The sequence below is a fragment of the Octodon degus genome, unplaced genomic scaffold, assembly GCF_000260255.1.
Source record: "Octodon degus isolate 3935 unplaced genomic scaffold, OctDeg1.0 scaffold00090, whole genome shotgun sequence".
Classification (NCBI taxonomy): domain Eukaryota; kingdom Metazoa; phylum Chordata; class Mammalia; order Rodentia; family Octodontidae; genus Octodon; species Octodon degus.
Window position 1 is genome coordinate 9,231,150 of NW_004524666.1, and position 24,406 is coordinate 9,255,555.

Consider the following 24,406-nt stretch of genomic DNA (forward strand, 5'->3'; position numbering starts at 1 on the left):
AGTTCAAAAATACTAGAGCTACATCATATAATCATTTTAGGTTTTTTATGTATTTAGTACAGGGTCTTCAGGGTCTCACTACAGACTGGACTCGCTGTGATCCTATTTTCAGCCTCCCAAACACTGGGATTACAGGTGAGTGCTACCACACCCAGTCTCATTTGCTGTCTCAGAGTGCCCTGGAGGCAGGACCAGCATGGTATTCTAGGGATCGAACCCCTGGTCCCTGTGTCTGCCTAAGCAGGCACTTTAATCCACTGAGCTACTTGGCCGGCCCAATCATTTGAGTTTTGACAAAGATGCCAAAACAGTTTATGGTGGCCCTGAAAATGTAGCACTCAACTCCTGCAAAGTCCACCACAGTGGACTGGTGGCTCTAGTAGCTAGGCTTCTCGATCTACATTTATGTTGAGGCCAAGCTTGATTAAGCACAGCAGGGTTGGGAATAATGGCTCACTCATGTAGGCTATAGGATTCTCTGTAGGCTTGGCTAAAACTATCTTAGAATGGCCCATGATCTAAGATGCTTTCCAATCAATCCTCCATTTTCACTCCTTTCCTTTACCTTCTCTGGCCTTCTTCTGCTTCCTCTTCATAAACATCCATTCCAGGAAATCCCTTGCACATGCAATTCTGCCTGTACATACACATCTCCAAGGACCTACATTAAATAACAGGAATAGTGAGAAAATGTAAGTGTTAAAGTTCAACTGTTTTATTCATTGCCTGGTGGACAAAGAGGATATATCCTGAGTGGTATGTGGCCATGAATGGTCACTGGCATAAGGCAGTAGTCAAATTGCTAGATTCCACCAGTGATGCAGGAAAACATCCTGGGGAGAAGAATGTGCAATGCATATGCAATGATCCAAGTATCAGAATGAAATGGGGAAGAGAAACGTCTACAAGAATAGCAGGGTTGAACTGGGGATACACCTCATAGGCATAGCATCTGCCTGGCAAGTACAAAGTCCTAAGTGTAATTTTCAGTATATATATAAAAAAAAAAAAATAGCAGCGTTGGCTGATCATTGCTATATTCCTGTGCAGAGATAAGAAAGTGAAAAACTTGAGCGGTTAAATCGTATGTGTGAAAGCTTGAGTTTGCCAGCTTACAATGAAGCCCTTCTTGCTGAGAAAGAACCAATACAGGTGAGCAGCTGACCAAAAATATGCTCATTAGAAGAACAGAGTTCTAGATATTTTAATCCTTTTATGCCTAATGTTCCACTTTTGGAATACCTGTAACAATGCGATGTAATATTTTTTTTTCTTCAAATTGTTATTCCTTGAATTTTTCCAGGTAACATACATGAATTTCTACAAAAATTGCCCACTTTGGCATGAAGGGTTTAATTCTCAATTGAAGTAGGTCTATGTTAAGGATAAAAATATGTTCACAAGGGTGCATGAACAGTGGCCACTACAGTGGCAGAAACGAAGGCTTTCACTTACTGCAGTCAATCTAGCTACCAATGTTTCTGAATGCCCCATGTGTTAACTACCATGTGATTCTAAGTCATACATAAAAGCAAATCAGTAAGAATAGTTAAAATTAATCTTAAGGGCCGACCAAATAGCTCAGTGGATTAAATCACCTGCAAGCAGGTGCAGGGGTCGGGGGTTGGATCCTCAGTCCTGCCGTGCTGGCCCCAACCCTGGGGTGCGCTGAGACGGCAATTGAGACTGGGTGTGGTGGCGCGCACCTGTAATCCCAGCTCTTGGGAGGCTGTAAACAGGCGGATCACTATGGGTCTGATCTAGTAGTCAGACACTGAACACCCTGTAGACTCTACCTAAAATACAAAAAAAAAGGAAGGATAATCCTAAAAACAAGGCAGACATCACCATTTATTTTAAGGTTATAGTTTAAAAACTAGTATTTGTGTGAAGATAGATCAATAAAGTCATAAATAGAAGAATGTGTTTGCATGTTATCTGTACTGTCATCATCATACAGCCTATATTTACAGTTGTGTATCAACATTATATATGCTTTTGTCATTATGTATAGTTTTATAAGTTTGTACTGAAAAACAGCAGGGAAAAGATTTTCAATAAAATTGGTGCTGTTTTTGACAGAAGAAAATAAAAAGAAATTTAACTCTTTACACCATACGCAAAAATCAATTCCAGATAAATTTTGATCTGAATGTAAAAAGTAAAACAATACAGTCTCTAGATGACAATACCAGAAAATCATTTGTAACCTAAGCACAAGAAAATATTTCTTAAGCAGGGCACGAAAAATATCACTAACCAGAAAAAGACTGATAAAATGGATTACACTAAAATTAGTTACTTCAAAGAGAGAATAAACCACAAAGAATATAATAAACACATAAAAAGATGTTCAGTCAGGCACAGTAACGCACATCTACACTCCCTGCACTCAGGTGGCTGAGGCAGGTGGATCCTTGCAAGTTTGAGACCAGCCTGGATTTCAAAAGTGAGCTCAAGGCCAATCTGAACTTCAAAAAGAGATGTTCAATCTTACTTCCAGTCTGGGAAAAATTAATTTAAACTACAATGAGATACTGTTACATAGCTACAAGCATAAAACATCTTAACTTTATGATGGAAGTTAAATAAAATAATCCGAAATCTATAGGAATTCTCAGAATGGTGATAGGAACATAAAATGTTGTACTTTCTTTGGAAAACATTTTGGCATTGTTAAGACTGGAGATAAGTGTATCCTATGAATTAATAATTCTGCTTCTCAGTGTATGTCCAGCAGAAATGACAAGAAACATGCAAAACTGTTCATAGCAGTATCATTTATAAGAGCAAACAAAATATCAACCATAGAATGGATACACTGTGGCATATTTATATAGTGGACTACTATAAAGCAATGAAAATGAGCAAAACACAGTTAATTTAACATGACCTTACAAGATTTTAAGAAGTCAGACACAAAAAGTATTTATATGATTTACTATGCAAAGCCCAAATTAAAGGCAAAATTAAATATTATTATCAAGAAACACATGCTTAAGCAGAAGTCTACACAGACACAAAGTAACAGTATGTGAACCTGAGGTTAGAATGAGGGTAAAGGGTGGCAATCAGGAGGCAGCAAAAGACAGGCTTCTGAAGTGGCAGTAATAATCAATCTCTTGACCTGGATGGTGGCTACACAGATTTCTAAGCTGAAAATGTTACGGCATATACTTCTCTGTAAGGATTTTTCACACAAAAAATATTAACCAAACAAAATGAATGCGTCAGTCTTTTTTGATATTAAGATTAAAAACCTAATATTTGATTAATAGGTCCATCTTTTTGAGTTATTTTTATTAAAAATGGTAAGCAGGTCACATTAAGTGATTCATAATCTTTTGCTGAGACTGTATGTCAGAGTTGCTCAGGGTAAAAGTTTATCGCCAAAAAGCTATGGAAAAATTCATCTAAGAACTAAACCTAAAAATTTGGCCTTCCTTAAATATGCTTTAAAAGCCAAAAGTAATAGAATAAATATTTACAATTTGAGCTGTGTGCTGTCTTTGAAAGGGATTCCTCCCAATAAGAGTAATGAGGCAGATGGGATAACTCACACACAAGAGACCAACAAGTCACAAAGAGCCTCTCTTTGTTTCAAATTATATAACTTTTCTGGCAGCAGTATCTTGGACAGACTATTTAGAGGCAAGGTTTCTAGAACTGAAAGATAAATGAATCAAGGATAGCAAAGCATTTTAAAATGGGAATAAGACAAATTCTGCGATGTAAACAGAAAGTAGGAGAGACTACATAATTAAGTAAAAAGAATACCAAGATGATGCTGAATTTAGGGGAGGTTGAATGAAACTCTATATAAAGAGAGGAAGATTTACTTGCATGACTCGATAATCCAGAACAGCCTATAAATTAATTAATGAGAAAAGGAGATGAAACTAGCATTACAGCAAATGAGAATTCAACATGGGAATTTAATTGCAGGGATATGGTATCAAGGTATTGGTCAACGTTTAAAACTCCCAATCCCCAACTTCAAATTCAATGAACTTAACTCTTATCTTCAAACTTGTAGGAAAAAAAAAAAAAAAAAGACATTATAAATTCTTGGCCACCATTCTCAGCAATTATTCGTTACTGTCTGATCATTTCCCATTTCTCTAGAAAGTGTTCTCATTTTGCACAATGACTATTTCAAAAGGTTTACCTTTCTTGAAACTGTTGACACCCGTCCTGCTCACAAACACTCTGAACAATGCTGTTATCTATTTTAAGAAAGAAACACATCTTTTTTTTTTTTTTTTTGGTCTTTTTGAGACAGGGTCTCACTATGAAGTTAAGTCTGGCCTTGAACTCACTTTGTAGCCCAGGCTGGTCTTGATCTTGCAATGATCCTCCTACCTCAGCCTCCCAAATGCTGGGATTACAAGCATGTACCACCACACCCAGCTCAAATACCATTCTTAATTTTGGGATAAAATACCTTCAAATTTAACCTCTCCCACCTAACCTTGTCTCTTTCCTGCCACAAATAAAAAATTAATTCTTCTCTCTCATCACACCAGTGGATTTCTCTCTCATGTCCCAGACTTCACCTCTCTTCCGAAACCTGCTTTCTGCTAACATTTCCTAGGCTGTTCAGCCAGGACCCTAGAAGTTATCCTGGACTTGTTCTCCAGTGACCACACCTAGCACATTCTAAGCCTCTCAGATCTTATCTCCTCTGTTGCCACCCTAACTACTTCAATCAACTGTCACTTATTCTAGCAGCCTAACACCCCTTAACCTCCAAGTAGACATGTACTTCATTTAGTACTTTGCAGCCACCAGTTAGTGTTCCAAAGCACTAATACATTAATTCTTCAGTTGTACAGCCTGTGGAATAAAATGCTAACTCCTCAATATGGTTCTTATTTATTTATTTATTCATTATTATTATTTTTTTTTTTTTTTTTTTTTTGGCAGAAACGGGGATCGAACTCAGGCCCTTGTGGCCAGGCAAGCGCTCTCAATATGGTCCTGAAGATGCCCCTCATGATTTGCTCCTACTTCTTGTGATTTATTTCTGGCCATTTCATTACATGGTTTGGACCAAGCACTTTCAGATATTCACATACCTGATTCTTTTGCCTGAGATTCCCCATCTCACTTCATTGGTCTGTTGGGGAACACCTCAAATCTTTGAAGTTATTTTGCTTTGGAGGCCTTTCCTCACTTCATACACTAAGTTTGTTTATGTGCTATTAGCCTTCAAAAACAACATCTATAGTGCTTTGTTAATTTATTTGTATACTCAGAAAATATGGCTCTGTCTACTCACTGTTGTTACCTCAATACCTGGTATCCTTAAAATCCTGTAGTCAGCAAAAAAATGTTATTGCATATAATACATATACACTAGATACATAAAACATTAGCAATAGTAAATGTGATCCACTATCTGGAATAGTCTAGATAAGTAGTTCCTATGTAATTTTATTAAAGTTATGGTTTTCACAGTTACAAATGAAAACAGATATTCTAACATTAATAGGTGTTACACATCATGACTTTTCTTTTATACTGTTCTCAGGTCAGAGAGGTGGATGAGGAATTTTATCCCTGGAGATGTCCATGTGCTATTTTAATAATACTGAAAAACTACCCCAAAGGCAGGATGAATAGGAAATTTATCAAAAAGTCTGAGTATAACACACTACATCTACAAGGACCACATTTATGTAAATCCTATAAAATTTCAAAATTACAAAGTTCACAAAAACAGAAGAAATGACTATGCTTTATAAATATTTCAAAAAAGATGACTTTGTACATACTATTTTTTTCTAAAAGAAAAAGAGAACAGCTGGCCTTACATTAATAAGAAAAAGGTATTGATAACTGGCCTGTTAAAAGAAGTGTCTGAAATGTTCATTCAAAGCTGGTATTCATTCTTTATTCAGAGCACAGACTTGGGGGACAGAGATTACAGCTGCATGCTACTGCCAAGCCAGGGAGAACATAAATTTGTTTAATACACCAATGAATAAAGATGAAAAAAACCCTTATTCTTTGTCTTGCAAGGGTCTATGCATTCTGTTTGGCTTTAGTAAAATGATTTTGACCAATTACAATTATGTAACTTAGAATTTCATAATTTGATGTTCTATTTTGTAAGTTCAATACAGAAAAGCTACCTTTAAATTCAGATTTTGCATAATGAATAACTGCATTGATTTATTTGCATTTTTCATTAAGTCAACATTATGGAGACAACAGATTTTAAAAGAAACTTTTCAAACTATTTAGAAGTTTTAAATAATTTATTTTATCCTTGCTTCAGTTTAAGATTTTTTTTTTTAAAAAAGCTGGTACCAAGAAAAATGTAGAGGAAAATATAAAAATAGCAGTGGTACATTTATGAGGGGCAAAGTTAAAGCTATGTTTTGAAAGTCAGTTATGAAAATTCCTACTAAGTTAAAACATGGTCCATCTTGCTCTCTAGGAAATGACATAAGAATATCCCTTCAATGCCTAGTGATCCAGTTTTGCAATGCCGGTAACAAAGCAACATAATGAAATGTTTTCAAACTCCTGTTCTTTACATTTTTCTTGGTACAGTAATTTTATGCAAAATCCCAACCTCTCCCCAATTTTTGGCATAAATGGGTTAATAATTTTTACCTTTTTCTCAGAAGAATAATTTCCATACTTTCTATTTATTAAAACAGTTTCAATGAAATTAGAACTAGTTTTATATCAATTCTTACTGAGATTAGTGAAGATGTTTTTAAAATGAAAAATAACTAGGAAGAAATAACTTTAAGATCCCTAAAAGACAGAATAAAAAAGTAGGTATATCTGAACCTATTTAGAAAAAGGGACTGTGTGTTGCCTATTTAATACAATGCCCTAACTGTTTTGTGAGGAATCTATCTGACAAGCTAAACTAGATACAATGCACAACAGTATGATATTGATGATAGCTTACAATAAAAGAAGTGTAGAAATTCAGAAGAAATATGAACTCCAGCTGTGGTAATCAGCAAAGACTTCATAAAAACACGGGCATGAGACGGTTATTGAAGAACATGGAAGGGATTTCTAAAAATAGAAATGGAGGGAAGCGTTTAATTTACACAACACAGCCTAAAAGGATATTATCCTTATTTATCTTTTAATAAACATTTATAATATGCAAATATTTTAGAAGCCACCCAATCTTCCTAAATTGATTGTTGTGACAGCTTAAAATAGTTTATAAATCTGAAGTTTATCAATATTCTTTAGAGAAAGATACAGAGACACACTTTCTCTCCACAATGACTGCATTTCATCCCAAATACAACTGCTGCTAAGTGCTTGCTTTTTTTTTCTTTTGTCTCACCGTTAGTAGGAAGAAGGGAAGCAATGCTGTCACAAATACCAGAAGGGAGGTATTTTGGTTATCTGGCCACAGCTGATGTTTATAAACTAAGCTACCCAAAAGAGCAAATAAAGTCTTTTATTAAATCAGTATGAATGGTTCTGAATTCAAACTGAGTTGCGAACCCTAACTGAACTTGGTTCATTATTTCTATTTAACAAAAATTACAGGTCATTAGTTATTTGCCTAAACAACCCTACATTAATACCCCTACCAACTGACCTTCTGTGCCACCTATGTATTCCCACAATAATGCTACATGAATTCACTCACCTCAAAACAATTGTAAGACAACAAGTATTTATTTTGTTCATAAGTTTATAGGTCAGTGGCTGGGCTGGTCTGGTCTGCTCACCTGCCAGCCAACAGGTGAGATGGCCTGGCTGGTCTAAGATGGTCTCACCAGGGATGACTCTTCCCCATGAAATTTCTGATCTTGAGGAGGCTACCCTGAGCTTATCCTTAGGACAGAGACAGGGTTCTGAGAGTGAGACCAAAGCTTACAAGTCATCTTGAGGTCTATGTTTCAAACGGCCACAATATCATTTTCACCACATGCTATTGATTAAATCAAGTCTTAAGAGCTCTGAGATTCAAGGCAGTGACACTACTTCATGGGAAGAGCGGAACCTGTACACAGATACTGGCAAGGCTGAAGATTGCAAGTTACTTTCAAAATCAACATACCCAAACCTCATTTCATCTTTTTAAATGAAGTATTCTGGTTTTAATGATGTTTTCTGTCCACCCTTGAATCTGACAATGTATTTATCATTATACAATATAATATCACTGGGTGTGGTGGTGCATGCTTACAATCCTAGCACTCAGGAGGCTGAGGCAAGAATATTGCACTGAGTTCCAGGCAAGCCTGAGCTACACAGTGAGTTTGAGGCAAGTGTAGATTACACAGCAAGATCCTGTCTCAAGAAAAACCATCAAAAATATATCTAATGTCAAGGTACAGTACACTAAAATCAGATGGCAAATTGAGATTTTAAGAGCATAAAGAGAAATACAGATTTTGTAATCTTAGGAAAAAAATTACATAAAACTACTATATAATACTAGGCAATACAAATACTCTAAGATTGTACTGACAGTTGTTTTTTAAATTTTCATTTATTGTCTATATACTTAGACTAATTTATAGTTTAATGAACTATCAGAAATAATTTTATACAAAGAACGAAACCCATGAACTTTTAAAATGAATCATTTATTAAATCAGACTGTTATTCTTAACAGTTATGTAAGTTACATGTATGTTTAATTCAGAGTATTTCACATGAAAAAAATTTTAAACTCCTATAGGCAAGCAAAATGTACCACACAATATGTACGTGGGAAAAGGGTACTGCTAAACATTCAAATAAGGCAAGTATTTAAAACAAAATAATAAAAAATTTAAGCATTCCTTTAAGAGAATTCAACACTACAAGCTAAATGTACTTTCTGAGTGTATTCATATATTCAAGGCAGTTTTTTTAAAAACAAAATCAGGAAATGGAATAAGGCTCATTAATAGATACAGCTGCCCTCAAGATTTCAACCTCAGTTGCTTTCTTTAAATAAAAATTCACAAAGTGCACAATTAACATATATCAAAAAACTGAATCTGCTACTCTAACGACAGCTGTCCATGCTTAATACTTAGTGGTTTATTGGACCAAATTATGTCTTTTCAGGAAAAAAAAAAAGATAAGCCACTGTAAAACATTTAGTTTGAGTTGTATGCTAATACTTTTCTTCTTAGAAACCAAAAATTATGGAGGAAGGGGTTATTTATCATAAGGAATAGAAAGCAAAACACTAGAATGACCAAACATTTTCAAAGAACAAGCACCACAAAGGACATTTGCATTCAGTTTTGAAATATTTATCAATGCACTTTCTTACTCCAACCAATCTACTTCATCAAATTCTGAATCATCTTCGGAGTCACTGTATTCCACAGCAATACGTCGAGAGAGGATGGTGGCAACATCATTTTCAATGCGTTCATGCTTAGCTTCCTGCTCACGCTGCTCTTCTACTTTGCGTAGCTGAATACCTGATTAGTAAATGCAAACCATTTATTTTATATCAAAATGTTAAACACTAGATATTATTCATCTTTCTGAGGTAAAATAATATACATATAAGAAGTACTAATTGGAAAATAAAGAAGAGCTACTAAAAATGAATTTGAAGGAATCATTTTTAGAGGCCATCAAATCTTTCATTATGTTATCATCTGTGAATGAGTTTGTGATATCTACAGTTTATCGTCACAGTCTATTGTACCTCCCTGCTTACCATCCCTAAAAAGTTAACCAAGTGAAACTTTTCTTCTATAACTTCTATGAAACACTGCTGTGTATGGTTTCTGTGGCTTTATTATCTCCTGTAATTGAAGGAAAGGCACCACTCTGTTCTATATTCTTGGTGCTTGGAATGTAATAGCTGCTTATGATATGCTGATGAAATAAATGAGTAAATATAAGAAGTCTTTCTTTGGAAACTAAAGGAAAACCTTAATCTTTCATAGGAATCTGGTAAAACAAATGATAATCCCAACAAACAGGTTTAACACTTAAGTATCATTTTTACAGGGGTTAATGTGTATACAAAGCATAAGGGATTTTAATTAAATTTTCTATAAGTCTGATGCTTTATACATTCTATTCAAATATTTTAAGAAACTTCACTAAATATAAAAATGAAATCATTGTATGTGTATTTCATGAAAACGTTTTAAAATATAAGCTGGATCCAGCTTTACTTTCCAAATGTTATTTATGCAGAAATATAATCACTTCAAATTTTATGAGAAATAATTTACTGTCTTATATATTTAGAAAATTTCCAATGTTGCCTTAACAATGGCTTCCATGATCCTGAGAAATTACCTTTTCGTATTGCTTCCAGTAGTACACTCCTGGCATCACTGATTACAGGTAGGGTTGATGGATGACGCTTTGGCTCAGAAGCAGATATAACTTGTGATGGAGGAGATGGAGGCATTAATGGAACATGGGGACCTGGGGCAGTAGATGGAGTTGGATGTAGCCCAGAGGGAGGATGAGTAAGAGCTGCAACTGTGACAGGTGATGATGGTCGAATGCCAGGTGGAGGCAGAGGAGGCGGTGGTGGGGGTGGAGGCAGCCCCTGAACTTCACCTTGTGGGAGTGGATGAACAGGAACAGTCTCACATACTGGGGCAGCTCTAGCTACTGGTGGAGAGGGCTGTACTAGAGGAGGTGCAATTGGAGGAGGAGCTGGGTGAAGAACTCCAGGGGCAATCTGGAGAGGAGCTGGAGGTGGTGGTACTGCTGGAGCTTGCAAAGCAGTGGCTGGAGGCGGAGGTGGGGGAGGTACTGGTGGGGGAGGAGTTGAAGTCATTGAAGCTCTTAATGAAGAAGTTGACAAGGCAGATGGAAGAGGTGGTGGAGGAGGTGGGGGAGTGGGGCTCACAAACACAGGTGTTCTGCCTGTAGCTGGCGACTGGGGACGATTTTCTATCAAACCTGTAGCAGAACTGAAATGATAAAGAGATTCTAGCAAGTTAATAAAACAGGAAAACTAAATGAAGAAACAAGAGAAATTATAAATGACTATCAGTAATTATATAAAAAATTAACATGTTCCTCTAGAAATTTTATATTCTTTAATACTATTTCAAAAGAAATGAGAACTATAAGTACATCAATAAAAAAATTAATAGGTGGAGTTTCCTTTTATAATATTCAAAGTGGTTTCATCATCTCATGTAACTTTCACAACTACTCAAGCATTTTATGTTTACTTTGATAAACATAATGTTCAATGCTACGCTGTTTTGAGGTTCTGTAATGACTGCACACTTTTTTTTTTGTGGAACCGGGGATTGAACTCAGGCCCTTGCTCTTGCCAGGGAAGCGCTTATTCCGCTGAGCCATCTCCCCAGCCCCTTGAACACACTTATTATACTGCAGTATTTGGAACAATGCTCATGGCTAATACGATGCTTTACATATACTGCAGCTATGAAGCTGCATCACATGTCATTTCAGTGAAGTTGGTAGCAGCTAGTTAAAAACCACAAAGGAAAGTTGCATCTCTTTTCCAGAGGCTGGAACAGCAAATGACTCAGTGGTAGAAGGCAGTAGGTGGAGTTGGATATAGCCCAAAGGGAGATGTAACATTGATCTCTGGTTCTTTATTCAAAATTTTCTGTAATCTTTTTCTACTAAAACTTTTTAACTTTGATAACTGACCAGATGAAATTTAAAATAGCTTTAGATAGATCATTATAAGGTTATTAGGTTATTGTCTTTGAAGTTCTTACAGTATTTTTCTTAATATCAAATTAACATTCATAGCCACATCTTTGGTTTCCATTTCTTAGACCTTTATCATATTTCAAAAAATTCTTGCTTTTTAATACATGATATGCTTAATAACAAAACTATAATAAAATGAAACACATTTTAGTCTTTAAAATAAGTTCTTATCAGCCAAATTTTTCCAGAAGGATGTGTCAGCTCTAATTACATGATAGCAAATTACATCCCACACATCTAAACGTTTTTGTAAGTAGTTTTACTGAAATACAGCACATTCATTTGTGTGTATACATGGCTGCTTTCACACAACACTGAAAGAACTGAGCAATTATAACAAAAACCACATACCCAGAAAGCCGAAAATATTTACTATGTGGTCTTTTAAAAATAAAGGTTACTGATCCCTCAGATAGCACATCATATTCTCACCCCAACATACCTGATACAGGTAGGTATGGGTTTCACATCTCCTGTTCCATGCATGGGAGGAGGTGGTGGTGGTTCATGTGGTCTGACTAAGACCCTTTCCTCAGCTCTAGTCAGAAGCTCACTCATCTGACTAAATGGCAGGGCAGAAAGTGAGTAAGATCCATCCATATGATCCACATATGTTTGAGGTCTGAAAGAAATATATACAAGTGTATTTTCCTGAATTATTGGATATATAACATATATTTAAAGATTATCCTCTGAATGTCGTTTTATTTTTTAAAACTTAAAGAATAATTATTACAGTTATACAACTTTTAAAAATAAACAACACTATAGTATAACTTTCCCTTGCTAATTATGTTTATTATGACTACCATCACTAGTTTATATTTGTTTTACCATTTTAAACAGAATACTAATTTAATTCTTAAGCAAGAATTATCTTATATATATAATCTTATAAACATGAAAATAATTTATAGCAAAATCATGTTCAAAATTATCACCCTCTATTTAATTTTCTTCACAAGAAGCTGTTACTGATAAAAATAGTATGAAAAACACATCTGTGACTTAGACATGTTCTCTTACTTATGACATCCAAAAGTCTTGCACCAAGGAGGAGGGCCTCCTTTATTCCAACACCACAGAAATGGCTGGATAAATGCTTTGGTCCTTTCATGTTTTGAAAGTGCAAGAATACAGTGCTCAGGAAACATGTGGGAAATATAGTAACCTGTGACTTAGATCAGACTTAAGCAAAATTTTAGTTTACTTATGTGAGGTTTGTATTTATTGATTGCTGTGCATCTTGAGAAAAAAGTTGAATTTGTTAGATGTGCACAGGCAAATAAGAAATTACCACATTTACAACAGCAGGTTGGAGACAAACCTTAATTATATAGCTGTAGTAGACATGTTTGTCTACAGATCATTAAATTTTCATCTCAATTTTCAGTTTGAATAGTGAAGAGAGTATCTCTTAGATATATATTCCTCTTATCACAGGCCAAGATATTTCATACTTCTGGCCAATAACATACATGTATTATTCAGAAGAAAACAGTAAGCTCTTTTCCATTAAGAAAATCAACATAACAAGACACAAATGAATTTCTTCAGTGATACATGCCAGTATAAAGTGTTTGCTACTGTGGCATGTTACTTAGATTAGGGCCCCTGGCCAATATAAAGGCAAAGAATCTATATGTATTTCTGCAAAAGAAGAGTAAGTTTGACAGTTCTGACCCATCTGAGGTAAAAAAAAAAAAATGGCGTAAGAAGCCAGAGAGCAGAAAAATGACAAAACAGAATCTCTTCTCAACGCCTATTTGCAAAAAAGCAGTAATAGTTCAAAGAATTTCTCAACCCTATTCTATTAGGAAATTCTAGTAGACTCTACCTAAAATACTGAGGGGGTACAGACACTGCACAAGAATGCTGAAAGAACCCTAAAAAGCATTTAGTCAAACCACCTCTTTCTACAAATGATAGAAATAAGTCTACATATGAAGATGACTTTCCCAAGGTAAGATTGCAGCAGGCTCAGTGATCAAAGTTGTAAAATCATCTTTACATTACAAGAGGGTTTTTAGTTCAATAATTCAATGACCCACCAGTTGGAAATGCAAATATCACAAATAAAGCACTATCATATCTAAAAAAATAAAGAGAGACCTTGTTTCAAAATGTGAAGCTGGGCCATTAGCAACTTCAATATGCTTATGTAAGAGATTAGCATCATCTTCAGCCAGCTCTGGACCCTGGGCCAGCTTCTGCCACTCTCTCCGCCTGTCATGAGGTGCTCTTGGCACTTTCTCTGGTTCATGAGGACGATCTAGATTTTTCTGCTATAACAAATTTATGAAACAAAACCAAATTTTTCAGTGTTAAAAAAGGTTACAACAAATTTCTAACATCAATATTAAAAAAAAAATGTACCCCTCAATGAAAACAGGGTCTTCATAAACAAAAATGAAGTATTTTCAACAGGGCAGAAAGTGTTGAAAGGTCTAAGTAGATGTAACAAAGATTAAATACCCAAAGAGGGATGACAGCACACACGAATAAAGTGAGGCAGGTGCAAGATGGGGGCATTTGGCAAACCAGACATACACATCCATCTAAGGAATTCTAGTGCAAAAAATTCCAAATTCCCGTGCTTGGCAAACAAAATGGGCCTACAGACATAATTTCGCTTGCTAATCATCAGCTTTCAAACTCTGGCTAGAACACAGAGGCACTGTCTAAAATGGAATATGGTAACAAGAGGACATTATAAGACTGAAGAAAGTAGGATGGCTGTAGAAAAAACCAGAGGAGTGATGAAGACAGACTTTGCATGCTTCAAAATTCTGCCTGAATCCAATTTGTGTTTTCCTTTTATATTTCCATTTATTATTAAAGTGAAAAAAAAAGTCCAAGTGAATTTTATTAGAAAGTGGAAAATGACAATACAGCAGGTAACAGAAATATCATGAGAATATAATCTTTCCAAAACATTTAGGATAGCTCAATGGCACGAAAAAAGCTTTATTTACTTCACCAGTGTCTGTTCTGTATTCCCTTAATCCCTTTCTGTTCCCTAGTCCACTCAACTTCTAATTATTCTTTAAAATTCATCATAAGCTTTGCTTCAAGTGTTCACACATCCTCTCTGCTGGCTAAAGCAGAGACTGTTTTATGCTACTCAAATCCTATGTGCATAACTGTCATAGCACTTACTATACCATACTATACTAATCTAATTGCTATCTGCCCTCCATTGATGACCTATACAGTTACAAATGTTTGCATATATAGACCCAACAAAATACAACTAAAAAAAGTACAGGATTAATATAGGTCCACATATAAAACAAAACATAAATACACAAAAATAACTTTAATTTTAAAATCTCCTCTAATACCTTCTGCTTTCTCTTTTCCTTTCTCTTATCCTCTGTATCTTGTAACATTTTTTCTTTCCACAGATCAAAGAAATATGAAGGATTGGTATAAAACTTCAAGCCTTCTTTACCATCATCTCTGCAATATACCATTTAAAATGTATTAGTGAGACAGAGAGGTGAACAGAAATTATTTTCAAGAAATATTTTATCTCACATTAATTAAATATATAGCCATGTTAAAAATATTGCCAAATAGAATATTATAGCAATACAAAATTTCTTACAAATCAGAAAGGAAATTAAAGTAGAAAACCAGATACTTTTCAGAGTTGGAATGAATAAATGTTAAAGTGCAACTGGGCAACTTGCATCCTTAACTTCTGCTAAATACCAAATTTTATACAGTCCTTTTAGAAATTTCAATAATTACAAATAATTCTGCTAGTATTAAAAAGCCTGAAAAAACAGTAATATCACTTGGAAGAGAAATTTAAGTTTCTGCCAAGATTCTTTTTGCTATCTTACTAAGTCCAAAAAAGATCACCTAACAGTCATGTTAATACTAACATTTATACCCAATGACCTGCATACAGATTTAGTTTAAATAACTATTTGAATACCATTATATTCAAGGTATGTATAAATTACCAACTCAACAACTGTGGAAGAATTCCCAAAAAAGCCTAATTCCAGATTTTTGTTTGTTTTGTGTCTTTGAGACAGGGTCTCACTATGCAGTTCAAGCTGGCATTAAGCTCACTTTGTAGCCCAGGCTGGTACTGAATTCACAACAATCCTCCTGCCTCAGCCTCTGGAGTGCTGGGATTACAGGTGTACGCCACCATGCCCAGCTTTAATTCTAGATTTTAAGTTGTAAAAAGCATTTTAGAAACAGATTAACATATATTCTTTATGCAAAAAGTTATCATATATTTGTTATCAAGAGTAACTAGAGGAAAAATGATAATATTAGCTGTTTCATTTTTCAAAGAAGATCAGTAACTCCTTGATCATTCAAATTAATAGATGTGGCAGTGGCTTTTCTTAATACTTGTTAAAATAATTCCATTAAATAGATTCTGACTTTTGTATACCAAAACGTTAGGAATTCATCTACAGAGAAAGAAGCAAAGATTTTCTAAAGAAAGGCAGGGACAGCTCTGTGTTGACCAAAAGCCCAATAAAATAAAGAATGTTTAGGGATTTAACATTTAAGTCTAAAGTATGAGATAAACAGACCTTATTTAATAACCTACTGACCTATAAGGAGTGAGTATATTGAGAGGTGGAGGTTGTTCACAAATATCGTATGTCTCCTGTAATGGAATAGGCAAAGTCTTGCGGTCAAAAAGTTGCTGATCTTGAATTGTAGAACTTCGGAAAGCTTTCCTCATTGTTATATCTTGCAGAGACACTGAAACAAAAACAATTCATATTTTATTTTCCAAAGATGACTTAACCATAAGGACAAATTCATATTCTGTAATTATTGAAAGTTGGCATGGATCAAAAGGCTGTGATCATAGTGAGGAATTAATCAGGAACCATTTCAAATGTTCTGGCATGTATTTATTGCTATGAATCCTACCTTATTTTCCCAGTCAGATGAGTTTTAATATAATTTGTGATTTCTAAAGCTCACTAGATTCTGATTACTGAAACATACTTATACAGTTCTTCCAATCAAATGTATCTTTTTCTTTTCTTTATGAACTGCCATTCTTTCCCCCACTACCTTAGGTCGATCTGTCTGTCTGTCTGTCTGTCTGTCTGTCTGTCTTTCTTTCTTTCTTTCTTTCTTTCTTTCTTTCTTTTTCTTTCATGTATTTAGTACAGGGTCTTACAGGGTCTCACTACGTAGACTGGACTCATAGTAGTGATGCTTCTATTTTCAGCCTCCCAAGTGCTGAGATCTCAAGTGCACACCACCACACCCAGTCTCAAATCACCATTTCAGTGCGCCCCAGGGGCGGGGCCAGCATGGCACATGGGGAATCAGACCCCAGTTGCTGAGTCTGCCTAAGCAGGGGCTTTAGTCCACTGAGCTATGTGGCTGGCCCTCACTACCTTAGATTTTCTTCTTCTTATTCCTTCTCTTTAGCTTATAGCCAACAACAACTCTCAAAGAATTACCTGGTTATGAGTAGCATTCTGGGTTTAACACAGTTGACTTCTTATATATACTATAAATATTATACATGTCTACAAAGATAAAACAAACTTAAGGAATATTATAAAGTAGTGGGTGATCTATGTTACTCTATATTTTGCAAATCTTTTATCTGTACTATTGCTACCTAATTGCTACCTAAGATTGCTACCTAATCTTAACTTCTCAAAGACTGAGACTGTCTTGTAGATCAATATTCCCAGTAACTGGCATAGCTCCATCACATATATATTTAAAACTAACACCATTTACTTTTGGGAGTGTTTGCAATTAAATCAAGGAATGTAAGTAGGTCTAGCCAAATGACAGAATTTCCCTAGCATGCACAAAGATCTGGGTTCTAGTCCCAGGCACCTTGGAGAGAGAAAAGGATCAAAATATTATAACCTTAATTCTTAGTGATTTTTTCACATTTAGAAAGTAACTTCTGACATATTTAATAAAGCCTTAAGAATGCAAACACTTCGTAATATAGCAAAGTCTGTGATCAACTGTCATAACAATTCCTAAACTATTCTCATTAAAATAGATCTCTGCTATTCTCATATGTAAAATTTATTCAACATAAAGATTAGGGCCTGTGGCATAGATTGAGCATGGAGATTGGCTCTACAGTGGTCACATAAATACATTTCCAATGATTTCACTGACACACAACTTGTAACACACATAAACACCACAATAAAATTAAGAGAAGGAAAAGGTTTAACATACATTAGGAGGTAGATGCTTTCACATTTCTAATTGATCTTTATAACAAGTAAAGAACAAATATTATTATATTTTTATATACAGTAAAGTCAAGCCTAGAAAATAACTAGCCTAACAGTAAATTACCAGCAAAACTAGAACAAAAAACATAATCCATCTTTGGAGCTAATCCTTGTGCCCCACTATTCTCATTCAGCTGTCAGAAGCAGCCTGTTTCCTGCAATCAAAATGAACCAGTGTTCTTGCTACTATTCTACTCTATGTATTAACCCCAAGTATTTGTAATTTTTGTTATTAACCCTACACATGCAAATAAAGCAGAACATAGGGCTTAAATCTCCCAACTCTGTTGTTAAATGATGTAAAAACCATCTACAGTAATGAACATTACATACTCTTCTACCTTTAACTCCTGTCATTTATCACTTGTATTATTGCTAACAGACCAGTGTAACAAACTCCCTTCCACGCTGCCAATAACTGATACTGCTTAAATAATATGTAAAACCTAAGCACAATATCTGTAAATATAATTAAATTAAATGTAACTATACAAGCCGTTGTTCATAACTCATTCGTCACACATTTCCTAAGTTATACTGGTAGTTTCAATGGTAATAAAAATACTGATACCAGAGTCTATTAGCTTAGACTATTAGAATATTTAGAAAAATATATTAATATTTAGAAAAAGTTAACATTCATAATGTTACCATGTTTGAATTCCCATTGAGTTTCAATGTCTAGGTTAAATAATGCTTCTGAACAACTTCCCCCAGGCAATGTGGAATTAAGTGGTTCAGCTTTTAGATTCAGAATTCTTTTCTACTTTACATAATTTCAAAGGAAATTATACATAATTCTGAAATACATGTTAATTTTTGTTACATATGAAAACTGTCATTGGTATTACCAGATGACATAATTTATAACTAAACATGAGTGATATTTAGAAAAAGAAATTTGGGTCATAAAATATATAAAGTATGACAGCCACAACATTTTTTAACCACTAACATTTATTTTAGAATACATACAATGGTTTATAAGCACATGAAAAGATACTCAGCACCATTACTTATCAGTAAATACAAACATAGGCTACAATCTAAGTAAAGGCTGAAAACACGATATTAGTAGGAAAAGCCAATCACAAAATACTATTTATTGCATTCTTCCTTCACATGAAATATCTACAACAGGCTAATCCAAATATAAAGAAGTACACTATTGATTCCTAGAGCGTGAAGAGTGGACAAAAAATGGAGAATGATGCTAAGGAGTACAGATGGGTCATCTTTAGGAAAGATAAAAGAACTCCAAAATTGACTATAGTGACAGTGGAGTAACACTGTTATATACAGTAAGAAAAGTTACTTAACTTTAAATAGAAAAGTTGCTCAAATTTAAACAGATGTGGTATAAAGTATGAAATAAACAGCTTTGTTATGTCATATACAGAGCTGTAAGTTTATATTTCTTGCAGGATATATAAACTTTGCATGGTATTTTTCTCTCCTTATTTACATACTAAACTAGATTATGTCAAAAACAATTTGTTCCATCACCAAGATGTGCACTTTTTAACTTTCTGCTTTTCAAGTCACATCCTTTAACATTTTCATTGTATGAATTAAAAATGTTATCACACAAAACCACTTTGAAGGAGAGTTATAATTCAGATTAAAAAATTTTCTCTACAGTAGATAAGTGAAAATTAATTTTTTGGCAGTTCTATTTCTTTTTGTGAATTAGAAAAAAGAGGTATCTGGCAAACACCAACATTCAAGGTATTGTGCCAAGGCATAAAAAGTACTTTTATCAGTACGATTTCTATTATCATTTTACCCAGTAATGTGGCTTTCTAACCTGATATCCCCAATTTAATCTTGCCCTTTGCAGTGCCAATTTTTTTTTAGAGGGGGGATTTTTTTGACCAACTTGCTTTTGAAATGTTTATTTAAAGTTGGCAGTGACATTCAGTTAAATGACTAGATTTGACTATCACAATATATACACAAAAACTAGCCAGGTACACACAACAACATGCTCAAAGGAACTGCACTTTTTTTTTTTTTTTTTTTTTTTGAACCGGGGATTGAACTCAGGCCCTTGTGCTTGCCAGGAAAGAACTTACTCCACTGAGCCATCTCCCTGGTTCCTGGAACTGGACTTTTATGGAATAAAAACTTAGGACTCCAGGTACTCATCAAGGAATTTTTACTTCAAAGAAAAATACATATGCATAAATCATAAAGAAGAAAGAGAAATAAAATTGAAAAGATCTGTTTAAAAGTTTGTTCAATTAAGAACTAAATAGCTACAAAAGGAAGAGACAAAAATGGCAGAAATAAAAAGCTACCCTGATGACATTTATAGAATACACACATAAAACATTATGGATAAGAAAAATTATAATAAATTCATATTTAATAATGTTCTTAAATATACAGCTTATCCAATTTTAACAATATATACAAAGAAGAAAATACAATATGAATAACTTACATTCTTCCTCTTTAGGGTCAAGCTGCGTTACACTAACAGATAGGCGGTCCACACGTTCCTGCAATGAGTTAACTCTGAAGGAAAAACTATGAGCTTCATTGAATAATTCCCCAAATATATCTTCAGCATATTTACCTAAGGAGAAATAAAACATATACCATAACATTTAATGCAATCATGATCAGAGATAAATACTGAACAATTTAACATTTAAAAGTGCTACCCTGTTTAATTTAGCATTTATGTGGAGCTATTTTAAAGTTGAAACTCTTTTTTTTTTTTTTTTTTGAGACAGGGTGTCACTATGCAATTAGGGTGAGCCTTGAGCTCTCTCTGAAGCCCAGACCGGCCTTGAACTAGCAATGATCCTCCTGCCTCAGCCTCCCGAGTACTGGGATTACAGGCGTGCGCCACCATGCTCTGCTAAACTCGTACCTTAAACATAAAAGTCATTTAAGCATAATGGGGTGGGGGGACAAACCGTGGGAAACTGGATTTTAGATCTTCTACAACTTTCTTCTGGATGACATATGTCTATAATGGAAATATTCTCCTTGCTTTATCCGCATCTATCTACCTGATAAAGGTTAAGGAAAATCATGTAAAAGTATATACAAATAATGTCTTCCAATTCAGAATCAGCACGTATAAACAGATTCTATACTATCACTGAATTTTAGACTATATGACAGAATGCAAGATTTTTCAGAAACCTAAATGTCCTGTTTCAGATATGCCCAAAACATGGATTCAGAAAACTTATCAGGGACACACTGCATTCTCTTTTAATAATTTCTATAAATTAATCAATATTCAATCAATCCTCGTATTTCTCAGGTCATGTAAATCCTAGTACCAAAGAGAAATAAAAATAACTGGAAGAACAGCTTGCCATTGATTAATTTTGAATAGAGGGATAAAACAAATATTTCAACAAATATAAAAAGCAATCTAATGAACAGTCCAATTCTGCTCCATTTACTGTGAGACTTTGATATCAATTTTGTCATCTATAAAGTAAGAACAGAAACATCAGTCTCAGAAGTTTTACAGAAAGGAGGCAATGAAGGGCCTGGCAATATACCTGAGAGAAAGTAGAAAGCCAACCACGGGACGCTCTTAACTATCACAATCAGATAAGAGCCACAGAGCAGAGATGCTCCTAACTTACATGTGTGGGATAGTGTTCAAGATATCACAGGACACTGTGTTTCCCTGGCAGTAAGGCAAGCATCCAAATAAAGAAATAGGCAGATGCAAAGTTATTTATTCAACAAATGCTACGGATACAAATGTTAGTGACACAGAGACAGAAGGGCTAAGCTCATCCCCACAGGTTAGTGTAATATAAGAAACCTGTACTTATAATCTCTCTTCCTCATGAAATGATATGCAAAATTTTGCTGCATTTGCATTTTTCTAGAGAGAAATTCTGTAACTTTTAAAACAAAATTTTAAAGCTATAACATACACACACAGGCACATACACACAATGCACTTTGTTCATAACCTTCCATACCATCTGTTCTCTTCTCATACCCCTTCTTCCTTTTCAATCTGCTTCCCCTTCTCTTCCTCAGAGAATGAAGTTTACATTATGAAACTATATTTAACTGAATTTCAGCCATCCTTATCTTTATTATACCACTTCTCTACTCAAAAGCCCACGTCTCATGAGTTAAATTTAAATCCCCTCACCAAATCAGGCTCCAGTTTACTTATCCAGTATCATTAATCTCCCTGGCACACAATATTTTTTGCCTCTACTCACTTGAATGTTAAAATACCTCCCTTCTCCATTCTTCTCTACCTCTTAAAACTCTTGTTCCTTAGAAGCCCAATTCACTGCTGTTTTGTTCAGCAAGCCACCTTCAATGATCTTACCTATCGTCTCTTTTTTATCAGTTCTTGAAACCATCATACCTATTCACACTGTACAGGATAGTTTCTGTGTTTCCTGTATTTGGGATTCTTCAAGCAAATGTGTTACTACATTCCTTTGAGACAAGAACCACTTGGTTCTATCACATAACAAAGTGTTCAACATTACCTGTCTATCCAGTTTGCCTTATTGAACCAACCTACCTATCTAACCTTCTCATGTTCTAGCTTGTTATTAACCCATATGCTGTGGTTTAGATAGTTTGTCCCCTAGAAGATTGTGTGTTCAAACTCATTTCTCAGTGTGGCAGCACTAAGTTAGTGGGACCTGTAAGAGGCAGGGCCTGGTGCAAAGTAAATTAAGTCATGGGCGCATCACTTTACAAAGAGACTGATACTGGCTTCAAAGCATGTATTAGTTCTCAAGCAGTTAGGTTATTTATAAAGCAGTCATTCCACATACTTGGCCTCTTCTTCACTCAACTGGTTCCCCTCCTGTTCTCATACTGTTATGACCTAGTCAAAAGGGCCCTTACCAAAGGCTGAAGAGATGAGGCTGCTCAATCTTGGACCTGTAAGTTTTGAACATTGTAAGCTAATATATTTCTTTTCTTTATTTCTAAGTATACAGCCTCAGACATTTTTGTTATGCCAAGAAGAAACAAATGAGTATAGTAACTGTCAAGTAATATGTTCGAGAGCAACAGGCAGACTTTACAGTTTATGTTGGTAAAATGATCTGACTATATTCAGTTAGAGAAAGCTATGGAAAGATTGGTAAAAGATTCATTAGGTAATCAGTGTCCTGATAGTTTGTGTTCAAACAATAAAAATGGGGAGAAAAACTTACAGAAAGGTAATTCTAGGCTTTAAGTAATAACCTATTGCAAAGAAGTATGTTCTACTAGGAAAAAACTCATTAAAATCAAGAATGTACATTTTTATGCAAGTCAGGAGGATGTTTAATCTCAAGCTATGGGAAGTTCTATAATTTACCTTCACCAATGTACACAAGCAGTTTTGCTTCTGACAATAGTAACAAAGTAAAAACTTCAATTGTTAACCATTTTATATTTATTTTATTTTAAAAAATTTAAATGTATTTGGTACAGGCTTCACTATGCAGCTCAGACTCATTGTAATCCTCCTGCCTCAGCCTTCCCAGTGCTGGAATTACAGGTGTGTGCCACCAAGCCTGGTCTTGGCGGCTGCCTTGGTGCACCTGGGGCGGGGCCAGCACACCATGTAGACCAGGGAGGAACCCGGGTCCTTGCAGGCACTTAGATAGCTGAGTTATCTCCACCAGCCAAGTTTTCTAACTAATTCAGAGATTATTAAATGAATCAATTATTATTTTAATCATTTTGGATGAACTGTTGCAAGAAAACATTCCAAGGTTCTCTGCCTTCTTCAATGGAATACAAAATGTAAATTAACTTTTTTTTTTTTTTTTGAGGATTCATGGCTATTTTTCTAAGACATAATACAATCTTAAAATGTACAAGAATATTTGCTTTTAGCCAGATGTGACGGCAAACACCTGCAACCCCTGTACTCTGGGAGGCTGACACAGCAGGATTCAAGTTTGAGCCTCACCTGGGCAACTTAGTGAGACCATCTCTCAAAATAAATGATGGGGGCCAGGAAGATAGCTCAGTAGAACAAGTGCTTCTCTGGCAAGCGCAATGGCCTGAGTTCAATCCCTGGTTCCACCAAAATAAAAAAAGAATCAACGTATCTCTACTTTCAAACTCTTGTCTCAGTTTATGTGTATTCATCAAAATAAATGACAAGGATCAGGGAGGTAGCTCAGTGTGAAGATCTTGGGTTTAATGACCAGTAAAACACACACACACACAAAAATTTGTTTTACACTAAATAGCTTTCCAGATTTTATGTTGTTAATTCTTCCTTAGCTATAAACTATTTATTTTAGTTGATTATTATTTTAGTTACATGCCTTGTTCTTTTAATTATGTTCTCTTTACCTCTTCTTTTAATCCTTGGAAGTATATATGATTGGAAACCACATGATCAAATCTGAGCTATCAAAGTAAAAGTAAATAGTCGCTGGGATCAGTAATAATTATTTTATGTGCATGGTTCTTCAATATACCAGCTGATTTATTCTTATTTAGAA

At 34.8% G+C, this 24,406-nt stretch overlaps 1 protein-coding gene across 3 annotated transcripts in view; it reads right to left on the reverse strand.

The window, feature by feature from the left end:
• Positions 1-8,565: 8,565 nt before the first annotated feature.
• Positions 8,566-24,406, reverse strand: part of Wasf1 (WAS protein family member 1) — a 103,505-nt gene continuing 87,664 nt past the window's right edge. The window contains exons 3-9 of one of the 3 annotated variants that reach the window (XM_004637490.1): positions 20,386-20,520; positions 16,257-16,410; positions 15,015-15,132; positions 13,783-13,955; positions 12,113-12,292; positions 10,258-10,886; positions 8,566-9,419 (exon numbers count right to left, since the gene is read on the reverse strand). In XM_004637490.1, the coding sequence (XP_004637547.1) occupies positions 9,262-9,419; positions 10,258-10,886; positions 12,113-12,292; positions 13,783-13,955; positions 15,015-15,132; positions 16,257-16,410; positions 20,386-20,520 (1,547 nt within the window). In that variant the 3' untranslated portion in view covers positions 8,566-9,261. The remainder of the gene's footprint in view (positions 9,420-10,257; positions 10,887-12,112; positions 12,293-13,782; positions 13,956-15,014; positions 15,133-16,256; positions 16,411-20,385; positions 20,521-24,406) is intronic. The other 2 variants (XM_023722319.1, XM_023722320.1) reach the window with 2 other exon arrangements.